This window comes from Zingiber officinale, chromosome 9A (assembly GCF_018446385.1).
Source record: "Zingiber officinale cultivar Zhangliang chromosome 9A, Zo_v1.1, whole genome shotgun sequence".
In the NCBI taxonomy this organism is placed as follows: Eukaryota; Viridiplantae; Streptophyta; class Magnoliopsida; order Zingiberales; family Zingiberaceae; genus Zingiber; species Zingiber officinale.
Genome location: NC_056002.1, coordinates 102261518 through 102284965, shown reverse-complemented (window position 1 = coordinate 102284965; position 23448 = coordinate 102261518). Strand labels below are relative to the sequence as shown.

Below are 23448 nucleotides of genomic sequence, written 5' to 3'. Positions count from 1 at the left end.
ATTCTTTATCCGTAACTTAATGTTTCCCAGATAAATTGATTAAACTTAAGAAGGTTACAAATTTTTGATCGCTGGAACAGAGACATTCACAGGTTTAAAAATAAGGTTACAAGCTTTCAGCCTTTGAGTTGAGGGGCTGTCTAACATTTCTATTAAATTGATATCGTTCTCAACTTACACAAGACTAACAATAAAATGTTCAGAATAGCTAGGCATTGTTAATACATAAACAAGAGACCCTGCGAAGCGAGGAGGAAACCGAAAAACAAGTTTCATCGACACCGTCTTCTCGAATCATCCAGTTATTTAAAACATACAAGAAATGGTAATGCCTGGAGGAGGAAATATTGCAATGTGTTAGTTGTCGTCGCTGTGAAAAAGGATTAAAAGTAGATTGAGTTTATGATGAGGGTTAAACTTTACCAGTCAGTCATGCATAATACAATCAGAATCGGCCTAATCGACAAAGGCAAATTCACACACCAAGGAAAGATGATCGCTACCCCATTGCTGCAAGATAAAAGAGTAGCCAAATAAGAACGTGGAGACTCGGATTGTCGGGTAAAGGAGGAAGATGAACAGACTATCTTGTTGCTAGAACAAGGTTAACAAGCATTTGTTATATTATGAATTCCAGGTAAAAGCTTTGTATCGGAACTTTAAGCTCACTAGAGAAGGCATTTCAAGGTGGATCTCGCCATTGTGAATCTAGCTACACAAGTATCTGCGAAACTGGATCGTATCGAGGTTCGAAATCACATATGGGCAAAGTGGCAAAACGCTGCATTGTGCTAGAAATGTTGGCTCTAACTAAATAGGTTGTTCCAAGTGTCACCTTAACTAAAACATCCTTCATGATCAGAGATGTTTAGATCTCCCTTCCTCATACTGCAATACCAAATTCCAGGAACGCAGAAGAGTCGAATAAACTCGACGTCAGAAGTTCACAAGAAATAGTAGAAAGAAATCAATGATCTTAAACAACATAAACTGGTTGAGCTGATCCATTTAATCAATGTAGCGGTTGGCATGGTTCATTCTTAAAACTCATATGATACATTTAAATTAAAATTTAATAAAAAAGAACTGGAATCAGAATTCAGCAAGGGTCAGCATTTACCTTATTTGGAAGACCTCCTAATCTTTCTAAAATTTTGATTGGCAAGGTGTCAACGACTCCAACAGGAACAAGGGACGAAGAGTGCCTGGATATCATTTGAAAAAGTTGCAACGACATTCAAGCATTCGAACAAAAGAAAAATATTACTCGTAACAAATTCCCACCAGATGTAGTCGACTGTTCCCATGAACTTGGAGTGATAAGAAGTTGCCAAAGGTTCACCATTTTCATCTCTTGTTTTGTAACCACCCTGAGGAGTTGCAATACGAAAGGCGGTATGTTTATTGTTTTTATGATAGAGTAACAGACTGGAGCATAACTAAAAGCTCTAGGAAGGACATCCTAGATATCAGGCTCCTTGTGGAACTAAGAAAAGTGTATTGTGGGTTAAAAGCACATGGGCATACAACTAGATGTGGAACCCAGTACATAGTCCATTTTTTTTATTCAAAGCATAAAGATGGCTAAGGAATATCTACACAAAGCAAAAAAAGGGTCATAGACAAGAAATTACCGGAACCCCTTGATATGCACTTGAAAGAATAAGAGGGTTTCGCAGATGGGTGCATCCTCTTCTTCCAGATGCAAGGCATATTTCTTCTTCACTCCAACTGTACTTCATCTGACTTGTCATGCACCTCCACATCCTGTAGATTGGAAATATAAATATCACAATATTAGCTAATAAAAGATGGCCTCTCAAAGTGATGATTCATGTTAACATAGAATACAACTCAAACACAATTCTGAAAAGGAAAAGGACCTTAGTCGATCATTCTGTACAGCAAAAGACACATGTCTAGTTGAAAATTCAACTTGCCCAGACATTTTCTTGCGATCATACTGCAGAATGTCTAGCTGCAAGTTAACTTGTTAGTAAATTTATGCTAATATGCTTTTTATTGTAGATAGACTTGAAAAGAAAAGGAGAACCAAATTACCACCTCTGTTGAAGATAAGAACTGGCAAATTGCACTCTAGATCATAGGAAAACATGTCTTAGTTTCCAGCAATAAGTAATCATAAGTACTTGAAGATGAAGTTCTCTTAAATAAGATCAAGGACATAATAATGTAAAGAAGAGAAAATAATGCGATATATCTCACCTTTGGTGTACTGTTTAAATCGCCAGATATTACAACAGGAGCATTGCCGTATTTTTTTGACAATGCATTTGCTCTCTCTAGTAACACTCGCATCTACCAGACCAAGAAAAGAAAACCAACAGATTAAATTCCCAGTTTTAACAGATGGCATTAATGCTTCATGATGTTACAAATCTGAATGCAAAGTATTACAGGCAGAAGTTATATGAATGGATGTCAAGATAACACATAGACATGAGTTTAAAGACTGTAGACACAATCAATTCGTCATCTATTATATTAATATCTAGCTTCATTTTCATGGTGTCTCAAATGAATGATAATATTATCACCACAAAAAGATGATATTCAAAGGAAAATAAACATCTTGATAAAAGAGAAAACAGTTTGGAGGTTAGAAGATTTATATAAATTAAATATCTGTGAATAATTTGTTCTTAGTGCACAAAGAGCTAGAAAAGAGAATTAGGAAGGAAAGATGTAAATAGCATTTCAACATTCTCAAATGGAAAAGTATTGGAGAAAAAGCTGGGACTAGTTTGAAGGATATAATTGGTCCGCAGAAAGGCGAAGCATTGTCTATTAATGAAATCTTTCATCAAATTATAGAATGGTTAACTAAATGCAACTCTCAATAAAATAAAGAAAAGACAAACTAAATTGCAAGTTGTGAACATTCTAATCAGACATAATATTTGCTTAACAGAATTATCTATATGGCGATATATATAAACCAACAATTTCAATTCTATGACTATAGTTGTATGGATGAGTGTGAGAAGTATATACATATAACCAACGTTAAACTATGGTAAATATTCAATGAATGAATTCATTAAACTATTGTGTTAATGCTAGGTTGTTCCCGGAAGGAACACGTTGCAGGTCCGACTATAACGTCTCGGTAAGAACTGCTACATCTCCATAACTCAGGTGTAGTGCTAAATATGCAAGAGTTCGCATTACAGGGTCCAACTATTACGTATTGGCAAGGACAACTACATCTTCATGAAAACTTGGGTGTAGTGTTAAATAGGCAAGAGTTTTCACATCATAGATTGAATAAGAATAAAGATTATAATAAAACTAATAATCTAAGATTTGAAATATGCAATATAGGAACCCTCACTAGTAAATCAATAGAGGTAGTAGATACGATGATTAGGAGAAAAATTAGTATTTTGTGTGTACAAGAGACAAAATGGGTAGGCGAGAAGGCAAAAATGATAGAGAATTCGAGTTTTAAGTTATGATACATAAGAAAGAGTAGAACAAGAAATGGAGTGAATATTATTGTAGATAGTTCGTTAAAAGATGAAGTTGTCGTAGGAGTACTTAGAAAAGGGAATAGAATTATAACCCTTACGATAATAATGGCAAAAGAAACTATGAACATAATTAGTATATATGCACTGCAAGTAGGATTAAATGAAGCTACCAAATCAAAGTTTTGGGATGACCTAAATGAAATACTATAAAACATTCCGTCAAATGAAATGATTTTAATAGGAGGTGATCTAGATGGACCTGTTATATATGGAGATTATAGGTTTGGAATAAGAAATAAAAAAGGACAGCCCGGTGCACGAAGCTCCTGCTATGTAGGGTCCCGGGGAAGGATCTACGCAGTCTTACCTTACTTTTTGCAAGAGGTTGTTTCTAGGATTCAAACCCGTGACCATTTTGGTCACAAAGTAATAACTTTACCATTGCGCCAAGACTCTCCTTCGTTTGGAATAAGAAATGAAGAAGGAAAAACTATATTGGATTTTGCGATAACATATGACTTTATATTAGCTAATACGTTTTTCTATGAAAAGAGAAGAACATTTGGTCACGTTCAAAAGTAGGAATAATAAATTTTAAATTGACTTTCTTATGGTTAGAAAGAGGGATAGAAAGATTTATAAAGATTGCAAAGTCATATCTGGAGAAAGTTTAACTACCCAATATAGGTTAGTAGTATTGAATATACGCCATAAACATAGTATCAATAGAAAGAAAATATATATGACTCCTAGAATTAAAATATATACGAGTCTTAGAATTAAAATATATACGAGTCTTAGAATTAAGTGATGGAAGTTAGGATGAGAAGCAAAATATATTTAAGGAGTAGAAAGAAGTACAAGCATTAGGTGAAATATACGGTAACTCTAATACGACATGGAATAAAATGATATCAAAATTGAAAATAGTAGGTAAGAGTTCTCGATGAGTCAAAGGACATGCACCACTAAATAAGAAATATTGATGGTGGAATGAAAAAGTACAAGAGAAAGTGAAGGAAAAACGAACCGCTTATAAGAAATTATATATTTGTAAGAACGAGGAAAACTTAAAAAAATACATAATATCCAAGAATGAGGTTAAGAAAGTAGTGAATGAAACAAAGAATGAAACTTTTGAACGATTATATCAAAATTTAGATGTAAAAGAAAGGGAGATATTTATAGAATAGCTAAAGTGAGAAAAAGGAAGAGAAGAGATCTTGTCTAAATAAATGGATTAAAGATGAATGCAATAGGGTACTAGTAAATGATGGAGAAATAAAAGAGTTGTGGAAGAAGTATTTTTATCAACTCTTTAATAAAGGTTTAGATGACCAACTTAATTTAGGTAATTTAAGTATATCAAATGAACATAGAAATTTAAATTTTTATCGTAAAATTCAAACTTCAGAAGTAGAACAAGTTTTAATGGGATGCACAATGGAAAAACCGTTGAACCAAATGATATTCCGATAGAGGTACAGAAGTGCCTAGGAAACAAGATATTGAATGACTTACAAAATTATTTAACATGATATTGAAAACGAAAAAAAATGTCTAATCAATGGATGGTAAGTACTCTAATTCCCTTCTATAAGAATAAAGGAGACGTATAAAATTATGTAAACTATAGAGGTATTAAACTAATGAATCATATCATGAAACTTTAGGAAAAAGTAATAGAAAAAAGATTAAAGAAAGATACCACAGTGACTGAAAATCAATTTAGGTTCATGCCTCGAAAATCGACAATAGAAGCTATACATCTTCTTAGACAATTAATTGAAAAATATCGGGATCAAAAATAAGATCTACACATGATATTCATCGACTTAGAAAAAACTTATGATAGAATCCCAAGAGAAATTATATGGAGAATTCTAGAAAAGAGAGTTGTTAGCATAACATATATTGAATTGATTAAAGATATGTATGAGGATGTAACAACCAAAGTAAAGACTTCAAGTGGAGTAATTAAAGTATTTCTAATAAAGATAAAGTTATATCAAGGATCAACTTTAAGTCTTTATCTTTTTACATTAATTATAAGCGAACCCACACACACATCCAAAACATAGTATTATAGTGCATGTTGTTTGCAGATGATATTGTTTTGGTAAATGAAACACGTGAATGAGTAAATGCTAAACTAGAATCTTAGCGGGAAACACTGGAAGGGAAAAATTTTAGGCTTGGTAAAATAAAGATAGAATATATGAAATTTAAATTTAGCAATATTAGATGTAATGAGACAATTGTTAAGATTGGAGACGTCAAATTGTCTAGAATTGAGAGCTTTAAATATTTAGGATCTTTTTTGAAAAATGATGGAGAGATAGAGAGAGATGTCTTATATAGAATACAAACAGGATGGTTGAAATGGATGAGAGTGTCGGGTGTTTTATGTGATTATAAAGTACCTCTAGAACTTAAATGAAAGTTTTATAAAACTATAGTTTAGCAATAATTAGACCTGCTATGTTATATGAAGCTGAATGTTGGGTTATGACTCGAGCATATGAGAAGAAAATGAGAGTTGTAGAGATGAGGATGTTAAGGTGAATGTGTGGGCATACGAGGATCAGTGTTGTAAATGGCGATAGGCGATGGTGGTGTTCAGTGACTGCCTACCAACGTGGCTGAATTTTTTTTACTAATTTATACATAATTAAATAATATATTAACTAATGGATAAAACATTGAATAAAGGATCAAAAATTTTAAAAAATACTATAAAATATATTAACTAAAAATAAAAAAATTAATCTAAATATTTTTTTTAATAAATAATCATAATTTTTTAAATATATATTAAACTAATAGGACAATTTTATTTGGCTATAATTAAGCTTATTTAAATTATCCCAATCATGATTAAAATTATTAATCTAAAATTTTAATTAAATCCTAAGTTAAAAAAAAACTATTCTATTCGACGATCGACTTCGGTGGTTCAGCGTCGGATGCATCTTCGGATGCGTCGCGTTCAGACCTGTCAACGGGTCGAGGCAACGAGTATGCACCTGTCGCTCGAGACCAGACACATCACCCAAGCCAGACAACGATCTTGGAAGCATCACCCGAGTACGGTGACAGACCCTTCGGCGATGCATCCGGACACATCGCAAGCATGTCAAGTCCAAAGCGGAAACGCTGAACTACCGCCTAAAGGCGATGCGATTGAGGTTCGCCTCCCGCTTAGGCGGTGCCTAGGCGGCCACCTCAACCGCCATTTAGAACACTGACGAGGATGGACAGAATAAAAAATAAGAGAAAGTCGGAGTTGCACCTATTGAGGGAAAACTCCGGAAAACACGTTTAAGATGGTACGACCATGTACCTAGACAACCAATAAATGCTTCAGTTAGGTAATGTGAAACTATGACAAACACGCACATCAAACAAGAGAAAGTAAAAAAGATTTGGTTAGCAATAATAAAATAAAATAAAATTTATTTAAGTATAGATGATGATATGAGACAATTTTATAATAGGTTTGACCAGAGAGGTTCTTTAGAAGAGAACCCTCTACCTAGGATTTTCATAGGCAAATTGTCAATTAACTAGCTAGCTTTCAAAATTCAAAAGACTATAGCTCTTTGACATAAATTCAAGTCCACGACCAACCTCACATGAGTAAGGCACTCTTTTGTCCAATTGATACTCATAATCGTATACAAATTTACACCTTAACTAACAAATAATTGTCTCCTCATAGAAATTGAGAAATTTAGGGGAAAAAAGAAATAGAGTTTCAAAAACGTGAGCAAGAAATTAGTTAGATTACATTAGAAATTGGTGAATAAAATAATTTGGTCAAATTTATAATGGAAGTGGATGGAATCAAGTTAAAATTTGATCGAATTGAGATGACTATGAAAAACTTGATTGATCTAGCCTTCCTCTGATCACAGTTTGATTCTAGTTCACAAGGGAAGGAGAGAAACTCTTCGTCAACCGCTTGAATTGCTTATCTTTGGCTAATTAGATTTAAATATAATCTTAATGTACGAATCATTACAAAAGAAAAACCAAAAGACTTCAAACTTGGTTAAATATGATTGAAGGAATAAAATAATTCCAACTTAACATTACATTCATAAACTTGGCTAAATAGAATCCGTTATTAATAAAGAAGCTAAAAATCCTGTGGCAACAAAATAGATAAACAACTCTTTGGGCATTCCTTTTAAGTATAAATCTAGATATTTGAGCTTTAGAGTTGTTTAAAAAGTAATAATATTGATGAGTTAAATAGCATATCTATTAATTAATATGTTATTAATGGTCATTATATGGCAAAAGGCGATTCGCTCGCTGCTCCCGCCAACCCGTCCCTAGGCCAATACGGAGAAGGTAAATCATGGATGACTACTAGCCATTAGTGCAGGTGGCCAAGACATGAGAGAAGGCATGCTCGGACACGCCGAGTTTCGACTCCTAGACCTCATGTAGTAACACCCCACCGTCCCCAGGGGGCAATATTAATGATCATTATGTGGCAATCGCTCGCCCCCAGCGTCCCCGTCGCACCCGACCCCAGGCCATCATGAGGGAGGTAAATCACGACAACCAAGAGGGCAAGTGGTGGTGGGGTGAGTTGCACAGGGTCCGAGGATTTACGCCCCGACAGCCCTGCGATTCGACCCCGCGACCTCATGTGGCAAGCATGCCACCACTTATCATCTCGAATGACCCGTGGGGTCATTATTAATGATCATTATTGTGGCAAAAGGCGAATACGCTCGCCCTGCCCCTGCCAACTCGTCCCAGGGCCAACACGGAGGAGGTAAATCACGGGCGGCTACTAGCTTTTGGAATAGTGACTAGTACATAAGGGAGGTATTTACCTCGGCTTTGTCAAGATTTGAACCCCAACCTCATTGTGGCAACACCTCATGCGCTAGGCACTAGACCCATCCGAGGGGACATTATTAATGATCATTATGATACTACATTGAGAGGTTTATCTTCTTCATGACAATGACATTTGGCATATTTTGGTCCGCTTATGAATGCATAGGTAGATTAAAAAATACAAATGACATCATGTTATTAGCCATTAAAAATGCTGTCTAAAAGCATAATTGCCAATAATATGAGAATCCATGTGGTGGATTATCCTTTTAGATATATATATATAGATAGATTTGGAGAACCATACTATGAATATATGCTAGTAAACGAGATATTGCTCAAACTTCATGCGGTGTTGCTGGCATTTCATTATGCTGCATAACTGAGCTTAAGTTAAACTACAACATGAAAGGTGTATTAGTTTTTCAATTAAATCATACCTTCCAAAAAAGTCACTGATTTGCATGTCTAATAGAATAAGAAATAAAACACATTATATACATTGTATAGATACTGGAATCAATACCTGCCCCAACTTGATATCTCCGCGATTTGGATTGAAGAGGACATGTATGTTGCCAACAACTAAAGTCCGAGAAGACACTGGCGTAGCAAATTTGCATCTACATCAGTTTTCAATTAAAGTTAAATAGACAAGATTAAAATTCCATCTAATCAGAAATGTGTAAATACTTGTATGATATCAAACAAGTAATCATGAAAGTTAATGTATTCACAATTACTTAACTCCATATGGATAACCCTAAAGCCAAAAATAATCAAAGTGCATAACATTGAACAAAAGATAAACTACCATTTCAACAAGATTTGGCAAACTTACTCTGTTCCAGAACTCGTATTTTTATCCACCGGATGATTTGAATGGTTGTTAGAAACCTATGAAGAGGGAAGAAAAAAGGAAAAGAAATGATATATTATCTAATTAGAAATCATCCAGGATTTTCCTATCAGGAGACAATGCTGTGAGCTAAGTAAAGCATTTCAAATACTCATAGAAATAGAAAATTAGACAATGCTAAATTACATGGCCAAACTGACAAAGTTAAATAACATAAGTACAAAAAAAATGTTTCTCATTATCAATTATTCTGTACTAACACTCAATATTAGATGACAACTTCACAATAGGGTTGTTTCTAAACACAGCAGTAGAGCATAACTTGATGTTTTGTCCAAAGATTAAGTGTTGGATAGATGGCACATATCCAAAAGCACATCATCTCCGACGAATAAGTATGACCCACCAAGCTCCAAGAATCAACAAATGTGATAATATATGCCTGTCAAACTGTTGTCACTTAAAAGCATCGAATCAACTGTACCTTCAATAGGCAAAGTTGTGCAACATTGTTCCGAAGGCCAAATTTTTGAAATTCTATGTCTTCTTGATACAAGAGAGTAAACCTAAAGAGTATACAAGATAAACAACTTCAGTATGATGTAAATGAATCTGAAGAGAGAGGTTCTATCTGCTAGGAAATATACTCAAATTGTGAGCAAAAAGATCAGATATTTTTACATTTATCAATACATGGAGTACACACTATGGTCATGTAAATTTTAATGCATAGTTTCTTGGAAGAAAAACAACTAACTAAGAAAATGATTAGAAAACAAGTCTTGTAGAGAGAGAGAGAGAGAGAGAGAGAGAGAGAGGAAATAGACTAGGCTTATGGTCATATTCCCAAAATTAAATTTAATACCTTGAAGCTTTTGTGAAATGTCTAAAAGGTATAAGTTAAATAAAGAAACTATAAGTGGATTGCTAAATATTTTTGGTTACTAAAATACCCCATCTTGACATTTGTGACAAATACTTTAATAACTTGACTTCTTAGATGATCCATGAGTCAAACTACTGAAGGAATCAGACCGGTTTCATAGCTTTGCATATGTGAGTTGCAGATTCAACATATCATCATGTTCATCAATCATCCTACTAGAATCTTCTATTCAGATTAAAATAACATTACATTAAGTCAAATTTTAGAAAAGTTTCACAAGATAGCAGGTCACTATAATTTAAACAACAAGGAATTTGATGATATACAAGCTTACTCTTTCTCCTTCCAGAAAATAGCACAACCATCATTTGCTTCCCCGGTCCGTTGCTGAAACAGCCAACATATGAAAAATACAACAATATAGGAGGAAAAAAAAATCCAGTTTAGCTCAAAACACACCTTATAAATACCAGCATAGCCATCTGTCTGAAAAAGACTGGCCAACTCATCAAATTTATCAACCTCCTGTAGATCAATGATAGTTGTCAACTTGAGGATTGAATACCCAAATTGAGTAACTATCCTGGTGAATCACCAAAGAATGTATAATATATACAACCACTAGAATTGTCCATCAGTAAGAATTTATGTCGTGGACTCAAAAGGATATCATATACAAATGTACTACAACCATGTTGAAGATTCTTTTATTCAGCTTTTATTGGACAATGTACTGCCAATTTGACTATGAGAAAGACCACTACTCTACAATCACACTATCACAACATAACATGTACTATTAACTCCCTTTTTCAACACCAGAATTAAGCACACGCATAAGCATAAGCATGATATTTCTAAATTGAACAAACAAAAAGGCATCAGGGAGTTTTACTATACCTGGAAGCATAATATGTTTGGATTATATAGAGTCAGTTCCTTGTGTATTTGCCTTTTCCGTCTATCCCAATTAAGACAGTGAGAGGGAACTGAATGATATAAATCCAAATGCTTCGAAGCATTTTCAACTCCCAAAAGGTTGTATGAAACAATTACAAACCTCTCTGCAAAATGAAAGACGCATTGATGACAAAATTGTACGATAAAAAGAGTAAAAATAGTTGCATTTGAAGTACAAAGGTGAAAAGGTAATACAATAGCAAAATAAAGCTCAAAAGATGAAAGTAGTAGTGCTACACAATTTAACACAACTGTATACCTGTAGCATTTCCAAAATGACGTAGTACAATCAGAAAAAGGTCACAATGGAAATTAAAAGACATAAGAATCATCGACAGAAACAAGTGTATGAAGTAAAATAACTACAAGAAATTTAAGAAGACGTATTATCATAAGATTTGAAATAATTAATTTGATCCACTCGAGCAGAGGAAGAGCATGGCGGGTACGAATCTACCACTTTCTAAGCTAAAAAAAAAAAACATTTTTATCATATAAGATTAACGCTTTCATGGAAAACAATTACCAAGATCCCTATTCGGTCTACTTAGTTACGAACATTCTGTTCCGGGGTACGCCCGAACCCTACAATTCACGATTTCCAATGGGCGGAGGAGAAGAAACGGTTGGAAGCGAGTCCCTTACGCATTGAAGACGATAAATCTCGTGGTGAGAAGACCCATCGTCGAATCCCATCTTCCCCGCGTCCTCTAGTTCGCCGCCGCTTGGTCTCGACGGCCGTGTGCCTGTGACGGTCCGCTTCATGCTTTCGCTTCAATACCCGTGGTTCCGCGGAGAGAACAGGACCGGAAGGGAGCTTGAGAGGTTCCGGATCGCCCTCCCCCGTCCTCATCACAAGCTGCAGAACGCCGGCGACTCTCGGGCCTCCCACTCTTCTCTCGCCGCCGCCGCCGCCGCCGCCGCCGCACGCTTGGACGTTGCTCCTCTCGCCTCAGGTTTTTATTGGGCCCGTTTTGAGACATTGGGCCTGCCTTGAGAAAAATTCCATTCCACACCAAATTTTTATTGAATTCCCCGCTTCTAATTTTACTTTGTCCTTGTACTTCCTACACTTATAAATATGACTGAAACACCCCTAATAAATTTCACTTTTGATGACAACAGAAAGACAAGTTAATTAATTGTGACCAAGAACAATAATTATTAGAAAACAGGTATTTTAGCCCCCAGGACGTAGCGCAGATGGTGGGTATATGATATCTCTGATGTAATGATCAGGGGTCGATTCTCAGGAACTGACGACCTAAGATTTATCCCGCTATGTGTTTATGGCCTGTGTACCTGTATGAACCTCCTTCCATATCCGTGGGACCGGCACTAGGGGGATCGCTAAGGTAGCGGATCTACCTTTTTAGAAAACAGGTATTTTATATATTTATTAATTAATTGTGATCAAGAACAGTGTATAAAGACCAGGTGCCAATATTTTTTTATAATTAATTCGAAGTGGCAGAAAAGACAAGTTAATTAATTATGTTGGTGTCGAATCATACAAGATATGCTATAATTAAGGTGCTTAAATTGTGGATAATATTATAATTTGCCTGCATTAGTTTAAGTGATACGAATCTAATTAGCAGATTTTTAATCTTACTTTAATTTTCCCCAAAAAAAAATTATACCCATTCGTTTATTTATATTAATCTAGCTATTCAAGCCTTCTGCCGACTCAATTAATTCTATAGATGGACGACTTGATTTCTAGTGGCGGAGTTAGAAATTACAAATCGGTAGATAATAAAAGTTATATATAAAAAAATTCCCAAGTTGATTGTAAAATTTAATTTAGAGATTTAGAGAGTAAATAATTGATTAAAATGTTAGATATATGGAAAAATTCATAATTACACCTTCTCTCGTCCTAAAATACATTAGCCCATAAATTGGTCATCAGGAAAATCCAAGAAATCTAGATGAGTCCCGGCATGACATCTAATATCATCATTTATTTGAGCTTCACGAGACATTTTAGTGAAAGATTTAAATCCTACCTCTTACCATTTTACTATTTCTTACGGAGTTCAATTAACTCGAGATAAATATTTCTTTATGTGTTAATTAATATTCTAAAGGTTAGTAGTCGTCCGTAATTTATTTCTTTCATATTGGCCCTGTGATGAGTTGACGGGAGCACTAGAACGGGTGTATTCATCTTTTACCACCATGTCTTAGGGAGTCCAGATCTCCTAGTACATAAAAAATAGATCACTTATAATTACAGTCGAATTATAATCACGATTCGATTGCAATTTTTTATGATTCTTCTTTAGTTCACCGTTCCCTTATATTATAGTTTGGATCGAAACGGATGACCGGTCGAAGACCATCTAGAGGCTGTCCTCGCTTGACGTTAGGCTACCTGGTCACTTATACATCAATGGTCTCTGATCATCCATCCCAACATAAACTATAATATTAAGAATCGATAAATTTTAAAAAAAAATCATAATTAATTACAATCAAATATAATTATAAATAATTCGTCTCTTAATTCAATTTTATGAATCTATTCTTTGTGTCATTATCAAGTAACAAGTATTCATCCGACTATTGTACACCCCTAGGATATTAGCAGAATAAAAAATTTGAAAAGTTCCTAGATGTGAATCCATTTGTGCTTCACGAATCAGGAATTAGTCTAAACAGATGGATTATTAAAAAAAAATCACCTAATTACGTACGTGTAGGAACGAGTCGAAGCGAATTGTGAGTCAGAACTCAGAACTCACAAGCGACTGTGAACGGAATTATCAACTAAATCAGATTTTTTTAAAAATATATATCATTATTCAATGATTCAAGTTAATTAGCTGAATAACTCGAAGCAAATTATTATTATTTTTTGTTTTTTTGAGGTAAAAACACTGCATGTTTATCCTGATTCTCCGATCCGAGTCACAACCCGGCGGGAGCGAGGCTGAGTTTGAGGTCGAGTTCGCACGACTCGGCCGGAACGGGCGAGTTGACCGCCGAATTGCGCGTCCCCTTCTCAACGGAGATCCTCCGAACCGACGGTGCTGCTGGGTCGCCGGTGGAAGCGCGGGCGAAGACGGCGGGCCCCGAGACGGCCGGCGCAGTCGTGGACGAAGAAGAAGGGAAGGCGCACCCGTGAGACACGTGCATGGGCGCCGCCGCCGACACAGGGGCCGTCGGCTCGTGCGTGCGGGAGAAGTAGAGCCACCGGACTGAGGCGCCTCGGAGTAGCTGCGCCGGAGGAGAGAAAGCCGACCCGATCGAATTCCGAGGAAACAGTAGGCCACCGCCGCTAGCGGCGGCGGAAGCGGCGAAGACGAGGTTCTGCTGCTGCAACTGCGCGCGCTTCATCTTCTGGCGCTCCTTCTTGTGCGCGTTCTGGTGGCCGCCGAGCGCCTGCGAATTAGTGAACTCGCGGCAGCAGTAGTGGCACTCATACTTGGCCCTGTCTCCGCTGCCACCTGTGGCGGCGGCAGCGTTGGCGGAGGAGGAGGAGACGGAGGCCAACTCGGCGGGCTCATCGGTCTCGGCCATGTTGAATCCAAACAGCTTCATCGCGTTGCCGCCATCGTCCATCGTCGTCGCCGGCGAGTTATATAGAGAGGAATCGGAGGAAATGAAGGGATTAAATTGAACCCATTTCCTTTGTGAGCTCATTCATTTCTCCTTTCCCTTTATATATACCTCACCTTCACTTTGGTGCATTTACAATCACTCTTAAGAAAATATTATATATATACATAGTTCCATACGCCCGAAGCTCCTCACTGGGCCCGATTCACTTTTGATAATTGGGACATCTAAGAGAGCATCTGGATATGTGAGGATCATCCAGGAGTGTGCAGAATAAGGAAGTATAGACTATATATATGATTGATCGTTGGGCGATTGTACATTCGCGTCGGTGCACATCAGATCCTCGAGACGTCTGGAATTAATCTAGGTGTCTCGAGCATTAGTTTAGCATAATCTTTTTTTTAATCCTAAATTCCTTACATTCTACGGTCCTAAAATTTATATACCAAATTTTAAATTCTAAACTCTAAAAATATTTAAAAATTATACATCTTAAACACTATATCCTAAATACTAAACCTTAGATCCCAAATTTTAAATCATAACCCTAAAGCTTAAAAAAAAAAAATACATACCCTAAATACTATATACACCTTGTGAGCATCTATTTTTTTTTTTTTTAACTTGAATACTATAACCCAACTCCTAAATTCTAAAAATAAAATTTAATTGGTTTAACTCAGGAGCTAAACAAATAAACAAAAAAAAAAAAAGAATTTGTACCTATACTAAGGCGTATGAATTAATTCCAGACACCTCAGTAAAAATCAATATGAAAAAGATAGATTTTACAATTGAGGCTCCTACGTATATTTCAGGCGCTTTAGTCATGCATATATATATATATATAGAGAGAGAGAGAGAGATTGGGCTCTAGTCTATAAATATTGGTTGAAAGTTGAACTATGGATGATCCAGAGGATAATTAATGGGTGTCACATGGATAAAAGAAGATTGGAAACCTTTGTTGAGATGACGGTTCGAACAGAGAAGTTGAGTTGACACCCCACCCCTTGGCATCTTGGCTCCTTGGCAATGCACATCAGAACGCATGACCATTTTAGGAAAAGAATAACCATCACACAAATCTCTAATAATTTCAAGAAAATAATAATCCTTGCATAAATCTTAGATTATTTCGAGAAAAAGATAGCGGTATGAATAAGTCTGGCATTATTTAAGGAATTAAATAATGATAATATAAAGATCATAATGAAAGAAAAAAAAATTGTTGTCTCTCTATAAAAGGTAGCACTATCTGACATTCAAGGTACATACACACACCTACATATATCAAAACCCTAATATTGTTCTTTTCCTCCTCCATCCTCTAACTTAAGCGTCAGAGTGGCTGCATTGGGAAATCCCTGGCCATCATTTCAACCTCTTTTTCTCCAGTTTTGATGTCATCTAGGCTTGTAAAACCATATCATTCTCATTGCCATCCAACGATTAACGATTAAGTTGGCAACAAAGCTAATTCATCGGTGATTCACTCATCAATATTCATGAGCAAAATTAAATTGACACCGTCTGTGGAACCACTAAATTAAAGACCTAAATTGAAACATTAAGATGAATGATACTAAAAGACCTAATGTCATCGCCATAGCAACAAAGGATTTTGATAAATTAGTAGCGACGACAATGCAAGCAGTGTTAAAGGGGAAACCCTCACATCCTCCACCAGCGATCAATCCCTCAACCGAACTGCAGCCTTGGTCGGTTGAAGCAACACAGTCATACCAGAGGGTACCTTGGCCTACGAGAATGTCGCAAATTACTTCTTCCATACCGATCAATAAGTCTGTCGCGAGAGAACATTCTGTAGAATCTTTAGGTGAAACCCCTCATCAAGATTTTACAAGCGAAAAGGACCTCAAATCTAATGGAATGAAAAAGCTCTTCGAGGCCATTCGTTTTCAAGGGATATCCTCCAGGATGAGTTGCTAAGATATTTTGGGTGTTGTAGATCAAAGAATTTAATGGTACTACAAATCCCAAAGATCACATATAAAAGTTGAGAATGTTTATTTATTACACTATTATATGGATGGTGTCAAGTGTCAAGTTTTCTTAACTACACCCTCAGGCTCGGTGCAGAGTGTTGGTGCAATCAACCTACGATTGATTGGGTACGATCATTGTTTTAATGTATGTATCAAAAAGTTTAAGTTAGGTTTCATATTGGTTTTAATATGTACTTAAGTCATGCAGGACTTGGTGAAACACACAAGCTTGGAAAGTCTCATCTTATGGCTCAGGTCCTTGAAGATTGGTGAAGGATGGTGCATCCGAGGGATCGTGGACAAGGAGTAACTGAGTGAAGCCGAAGGAAGCATACTTCAAGGCAACATGAAGGATGACACGAAGAAGAGCTACGGGCTTGAATGCATCTGAGGGACGAAGGCTGAGGAAGAAGACTTCAAGGAAAACTTCGGAGAGGATGAGTGAGAGTGTGTAATTGGGACCAGTTGACTGATGGTTATGACAGTCAACTAGTCCAGTTAATTGATCAGTCAAATGGGAGTGAACAGAGACATTTTGTTCTCCCAGTCTGCAGCTACCAGTTAACTGGTACTTTTACCAGTTGATTGGTGTTGGATCGAAAAATGCTAGGGGGGGGGGGTGAATAGCGCTCGTGGCTTTCACTTATAGAATTTGAAAACATTCGAGTAATGTAGCGGAATAACAAATGAAACACACATAAGAAGACCCAAGTATTTTTATTTGGTTCAGAGCCTTGGGCGACTCCTACTCCAAGGCCCACACTCGTTGAGCATTTACTTTGGCAATCACTATAAGTTCGTAAATATACAACGATGAAGTACAAGAAATGCAATAAATAAGTTATACCGACAACAGAAATACTAAGTTTGAAGCTCCTGGTCTCGGGGTGTTGCTACAGCTATTCTGGATCGTCTCGTTCGCAGCACATGGAAGAAGGATTGTTTGGAAGTCGTTGTTATGAGCTGCTGGTCGAGACCTCTATAAAAGGGTTGTTGAAGGCACCTCAAAGCCCCTTGAGGGTGCCTCCATCACAGCCAAGTTAGTCGCGCAGATAAGCCCAAACTCCTTCGTCGCTCATCCACTTGAAGGCGTCTTTATGCTCCTTGAGGGCGCCTTCAAGGCTGTCCGAGGCGCCTCAAGCCTCCATGAGGGTGCCTCCAGCTCCGCTGTGCGCACCTCTGCCCCTTTGCACCTGAGGCGCCTCCAAGCTCTATGAGGGCGCTTCGGGTACTGTTCACCCGAGGTAAACTTTGCTCTTTTGACCCTGCAAGATATGTTAGTTCACAATACAACAACATATCCTGCAAAATAAAGTTAGCACATAATAATAGCATAAAAATAAATGTATCACAGTCACCGGACTGTTCGGTTCTAACTTCGGATTTCTGACTAGAAACCCTAGGTCGAACCGATGTCTACTGTTCCCTCCGCGGGAATGCATCCTCACCTACTCCACTCAGGAGAGCATACCTGATGCCAGTCCGATCCTCCAGACCGACTGGACTTTCTGCCTAGGGTTACCACCCCTAGGACCTAGGGTTACCACCCCCTAGGGGTTTCCACCATCTAGGGTTATCTCTCACTAGGACCTAAGGTTACCCCCCTTAGGATTTCTACCACCTAGAGTTACCACCCCTAGGACCTAAGGGCCCCTTAGGGGTTTCCTTCACCTAGAGTTATCACCCCCTAGGACCTAAGGTTACCACCCCATAGAGTTTTCCACCTGCCTAACCGCAGTTAGGACTTTCCTGCAACCTCATTCATACATGTTAGATAACAAGACAACTTAACTTTGAACCCTTTGACATAATCAAAACACGGGTTCGATTATCGGATGCTTCCTGCACCAACAATCTCCCCCTTTTTGATTATGGTAACACGGTTCAAAGTTAAGTAAAAATATAACAGTAAATAAGAAATTTAGACATGAGCATGAATGTAAAAACTTATGCTCCTCCTTATGTTTAAATTCTTAATTTACTTAACTTCTTTAAAATTCTTACTTTACTTAACTTCTTATTAACTTTACTTTTTCTCTCCCCCTTTGACATAAATAAAAAAGAATAGGCAGAGAGAAAAAATAGAAAAATATTCTATGTAATCCTAAGCTCCCCCTGAAGAGTAGCATTTAGCTGAATTTAGTTTTAATAATGCTTAGCTACTTTAGAAATGCTTTGAAAAAATATTTAACTTTTTCAACAAAAACTTAGATAAACACAAGTTTTGTATCTTTTTTGAAAAATAAACTTAGCTAAATTTTTAGCTTTAAAATGGTTGTGTTGATAAAACACCTTGCTAAATAGCTAAGTTTAGAAAACATTTTAATTTAATATTTAGTTTTGAAAATTACTGAGCTAAAAACTTAGTTGAAAGGGAGTTTAATAAATATTAGGGCTTGAAAAAAAAATTCTTACAAAAATACTTAACTTTTTTTTAAAAAAACTTATCCCCCCCCCCCCCCCCCCCCCCCCGCCTCTTTTTTTTTTTTTTTTTTAAAAAACAACTTAGTTAAATTTTTGTTTTGAAAATACTTTTACCAAAGACTTAGCTAAACTTTTGAAAATAATCATTTTGTCAAGTATTTAGCTTTAAAAAGACTTAGCTTTAAAAAGACTTTGAGAATTTTAACACTTAGCTTCAAAATGTAAAACACTTAGCTTCAAGTTAAGGTTTTGAAAAAGTACTTAACTTAAAACAGATTTTGATAAAAGTTTTTTCTAAAGAAAAAATTTAATAGAATCTTAGATTTAAAGTTAAAAACTTAACTAAAAAATATTTTCTTGAAAAACTGCTTAATTAAGTAAGTGATTTGAAAAATACTTGAGTAAATATTTAATTTTTGTAGATAATTAACTTTTCATTTTAAAAATAAATTGTAAATTTGGAAGTATTAAGAAATTTAAGAAAACTTAGCTCGACTTCCTTCACTCCCCCTTGATTAATGTCTTAATAAATTCTTAGGGTCCTAAAGTCCAAGCATGCAAATTAACAGAAACTTAGCAATTGTTACATATGATTTTCGTAAATTTCCATCTCACCTATTTTAGGTTATCAAGCATGTTCAGCTTATTAGTGAGTGTGAGACGGAGTTAACTTTATTTAATTTTTATCAATATTTGAAATTGAGATAAGTTTGAAAATTTAGTGAGTTTGAATTTCAAATGAGTAAACATTTAAAATTTTGAAGATTTTGAATTAACTATAATTTGAAAATTAATTATTATATGATTTGAAAATTAAAAATTTAATAATTTAAAATTATAATGATTTTGAATTTTTAAAATATTATGATTTGAAAATTATAATTTTGTAGTTAATGATTTTAAATTTAGAAATTATTATGATTTGAAAATTATAATTTTGTAGATAATTATTTTGAAATTTAGAAATTATTATGATTTGAAAATTGAAAATGTAATAATTGAAAATTATAATTTTGTAGATAATGATAATGATTTTGAAATTATTATAATTTGAAAATTATAATTGTGTAGACAATTATTTTGAATTTTGAGATTATTATGATTTGAAAATTATAATTTTGTAGATAATTATTTTGAAAGATTAAAATTAATTAAGTTAAATTTATTAAATTGATTAAATTAAATTAAGGTTGATTAATTAGATTAAATTCAATTAGGTGGATTAAATTCGACTAAGTTCATCCTAGGTCCATCTCACCCGATTCTAAGTTGTCAATCAAGGAACCTTATGTATTTTTGTGAGATGACTATCTTTAATTTAGATTATATCTAAGGATTAATTTATATTTAAGTTAGACTTAGATTTTCCAATTAGTCAATTAAATACACATTTCTAAGATTAGCTCCCAGGCTATGGCAAGGCACTAGGTCTTCTTGGGTATGTGATCATCCACCACTTCTAGACAGAGCCTTTCAAAGAAATTATATATTTAATTTTCTTTTTGAAATCCCTAGGTTTAACTAATCAAGTGTAAATTATGCCTAGGTCCTTAATCTAACCTAATCTAAGCATGCATAAAAATAAAGTAGAAAATAACAATCATCAAGCAATTCTATTTATTTATTAAGATAGTTTTTCTATTGGCTCCTCCTGGATCATAGGCTCGATTTGGTCTATCAAGGTAATGTACTTGATTCTTGGGGACCCAATATTGACCAAGTCCAACTTGATTGACTAAGTTGGACTTAGGTACCCATGCTTGGACTATCTTTCTATTCGGCCTGTTAACAAGTGATAGATAAGACCGGTACTTTCTTCTAGCTTTAAACCCTAGTCCGGATCGATTGTATACGGCTTTTTGTTTTCCAAGAATCAAGTCAAGATTCTTGGAACCCAGTGTGAATCGTTCCAATGCTATCTTCAAATCCTTGACTTGTATTTTCAGGCTGGAATTCTCTTCCTCAAGATTTTGGACTTGAGTTGAGGTTCCAGCCTGAATCGGGTCAGTCAAGGATTCGGAGTTGGTCACTTCTTTAAGGGATGTTACCTCCTTTAGAAGTGATCTGATCTGAATGTTGGATTTAGCTAATTTATGCATTAAATAATTAATTAAATTGTATAGGCGAGAAATACTTATAGAGGGGTTAGGCCATTCGAAAATGGATACGGATCCGCGGCTTCTCTCGGACTCAGCTTTCGATTCGTCCTCGCTTCTGGATTCGTTGATTTGGTCCCGGGCCGCCATTGCAAGGAAACTCGTCTGTTCGAGTTCTTCATCGTTGGACTCTTCTGAGGAAGACTCATCCCAGGTCGCCTTCAGAGACTTCTTCTTTCTTAGTTTCTACGCGTCTTTCTAGTTCGGACAGTTTGCCTTGACGTGCCCCTTCTGGTTGCATCCGTAGCAGGTGACTTCGACTTTCATCTTTGAGTTTGGTTGGACCTCCTTGGACTAAATTACCTTTTTGACATCCTTCTTGTTGAAGCCTTTCTTCTTTCTGTAGAGCTTCCTAAGCAAGTTGACGAGTTCGGTCGTGAGCTTGTCGTCGTCATCTGAATCCGATTCTTCTTCTGACTCCGGTTCGGTTCTGCGTCTTGGTTTTGACTCGCGCGCTCCGCCTATACCTGCAACCAAAGCTATACCCTTCTTGGCTGCACGTGAGTTAATTTGTTCATGCAATTCGAATTCTGAAAATAACTCATCCAGTTTAATTGAAGAGATCCTTGGATACCTTGTAAGCATCTACCATGGACGCCCACAAGGTATTCCTCGAAAAAACATTTAGGGAATACCTGATGATATCTCTATTTTCTACCTTTTGTCCAATTGCGTGGAGACCGTTGAGGAGGTCTTGGATGTGTGCATGAAATTGGCTTGCTGTTTCTCCTTCCTGCAACTTAATATTAAATAGTTTATTAAGAATAAGATCCCTCTTACTTACCTTGGTGTCGGATGTTTCCTCGTGCAACTCGATCAGCTTCTCCCACAGTTCTTTGGTGCTCGAGAATGGGTCAATGCGGTTCAACTCCTCTTTCGTTAGTCCACATTGGAAGATGTAGGTTTCTTTGGCATTGACTTCTACTTTCTTGATTAGAGTCGTGTCCCAGTTCTCGTACGGTATCGGTTTGCCAGCGCTGTCAGTGGTAGTTCGAGCCCGATTTTGACAATCATCAAGACTTCAAAGTGAGTCTAAAGGTATGCCTCTATCCAACCCTTCCAGTAACCGAAGTCATCTCCGGTGAAGAGCGGTGGCCGAGCGGTGCTATAGCCTTCTTGGAGAGCCATTGAAGATCTAGTACAAAAAAAATAGAAAAACTTATCCCATGACTTTATCCTGGATTAGTAGTGCGGGATAAAAGAAAAAATAGCACGCGTTCTCGAGTGGTGTTGCACCAACTTCAAAAAAAATTGATTATGAAAAATCGGAAGGCGGCAAAAATACCGACTCCGAAAAACTGAAAATCACCATGGAATAATGCTTGACTGGTGGTTGCACCAAATCGAAACGACTCCACTCTGATACCAATTGTTGGATCGAAAAGTGCTAGAGGGGGGGGTGCATAGCGCTCGTGGCTTTCATTTATCGAATTCAAAAATGTTCGAGTAACACAGTGGAATAACAAATGAAACACACACAAGAAGACCCAAGTATTTTTTACTTGGTTCGAAGCCTTGGGCAACTCCTACTTCAAGGCCCACACTCGTTGAGTGTTTACTTTGGGCAATCACTATAAGTTCACAAATATACAACGATGAAGTATAAGAAATGCACTAAATAAGTTATACCGACAATATACTAAGTTTGAAGCTCCTGGTCGTCGGGGTGTTGCTACAGTTGTTCTGGATCGTCTCGTTCGTAGCACACAGAAGAAGGATCATTTGGAAGTCGTTGTTATGAGCTGCTAGTCGAGACCTCTATAAAAGGGTTGTTGAAGGCACCTCAAAGCCCCTTGAGGGTGCCTCCATCACAGCCGAGTCAGTTGCACGGATAAGCCCAGACTCCTTCGTCACTCATCCACTTGAAGGCGCCTCCATGCTCCTTGAGGGCGCCTTCAAGGCTATCCGAGGCGCCTCAAGCCTCCATGAGGGTGCCTCCAGCTCCGCTGTGCGCACCTCTGACCCTTTGCACCCGAGGCGCCTCCAAGCTCCATGAGGGTGCCTCAGGTACTGTTCACCCGAGGCAAACTTTGCTCTTTTGATCCTGCAAGACATATTAGTTCACAATACAACAACATATCCTGTAAAACAAAGTTAGCACATAATAATAGCATAAAAACAAATGTATGACAGTCACCGGGCTGTCCGGTTCTGACTTTGGATTTTCGACCGGAAACCCTAGGTCGAACCGACGCCTACTGTTCCCTCCGCGGGGAACGCGTCCTCACCT

General features: G+C 36.6%; 2 protein-coding genes across 5 annotated transcripts; both read right to left on the bottom strand.

Annotated features, from left to right (window-relative positions):
- Positions 1-15: 15 nt before the first annotated feature.
- On the bottom strand, positions 16-12051 carry LOC122019847 (carbon catabolite repressor protein 4 homolog 5-like). 4 transcript variants are annotated; one of them, XM_042577412.1, is made up of 15 exons: positions 11705-12049; positions 11000-11163; positions 10559-10624; positions 10434-10486; positions 9698-9779; positions 9196-9251; positions 8881-8977; positions 2227-2319; positions 2062-2097; positions 1884-1978; positions 1635-1767; positions 1285-1370; positions 1121-1205; positions 424-510; positions 16-332 (listed from the first exon to the last, which is right to left on the bottom strand). In XM_042577412.1, exons 1-14 carry the CDS (start codon positions 11910-11912, stop codon positions 457-459), a joined length of 1308 nt encoding a protein of 435 aa, XP_042433346.1. In that variant the 5' UTR covers positions 11913-12049; the 3' UTR covers positions 16-332; positions 424-456. The 4 variants fall into 4 exon arrangements, with proteins under 4 accessions (XP_042433346.1, XP_042433348.1, XP_042433349.1 ...); XM_042577413.1 differs by having other exon boundaries at positions 17-332; positions 2065-2097; positions 11705-12048; XM_042577414.1 differs by lacking the exon at positions 9196-9251 and having other exon boundaries at positions 1884-1974; positions 11705-12051.
- A 1924-nt stretch (positions 12052-13975) lies between these two features.
- LOC122019398 (zinc finger protein GIS3-like) lies at positions 13976-14629 on the bottom strand. Its single transcript, XM_042576869.1, has one exon. It carries the CDS (start codon positions 14627-14629, stop codon positions 13976-13978), a length of 654 nt encoding a protein of 217 aa, XP_042432803.1.
- Between the last annotated feature and the right edge of the window lie 8819 nt (positions 14630-23448).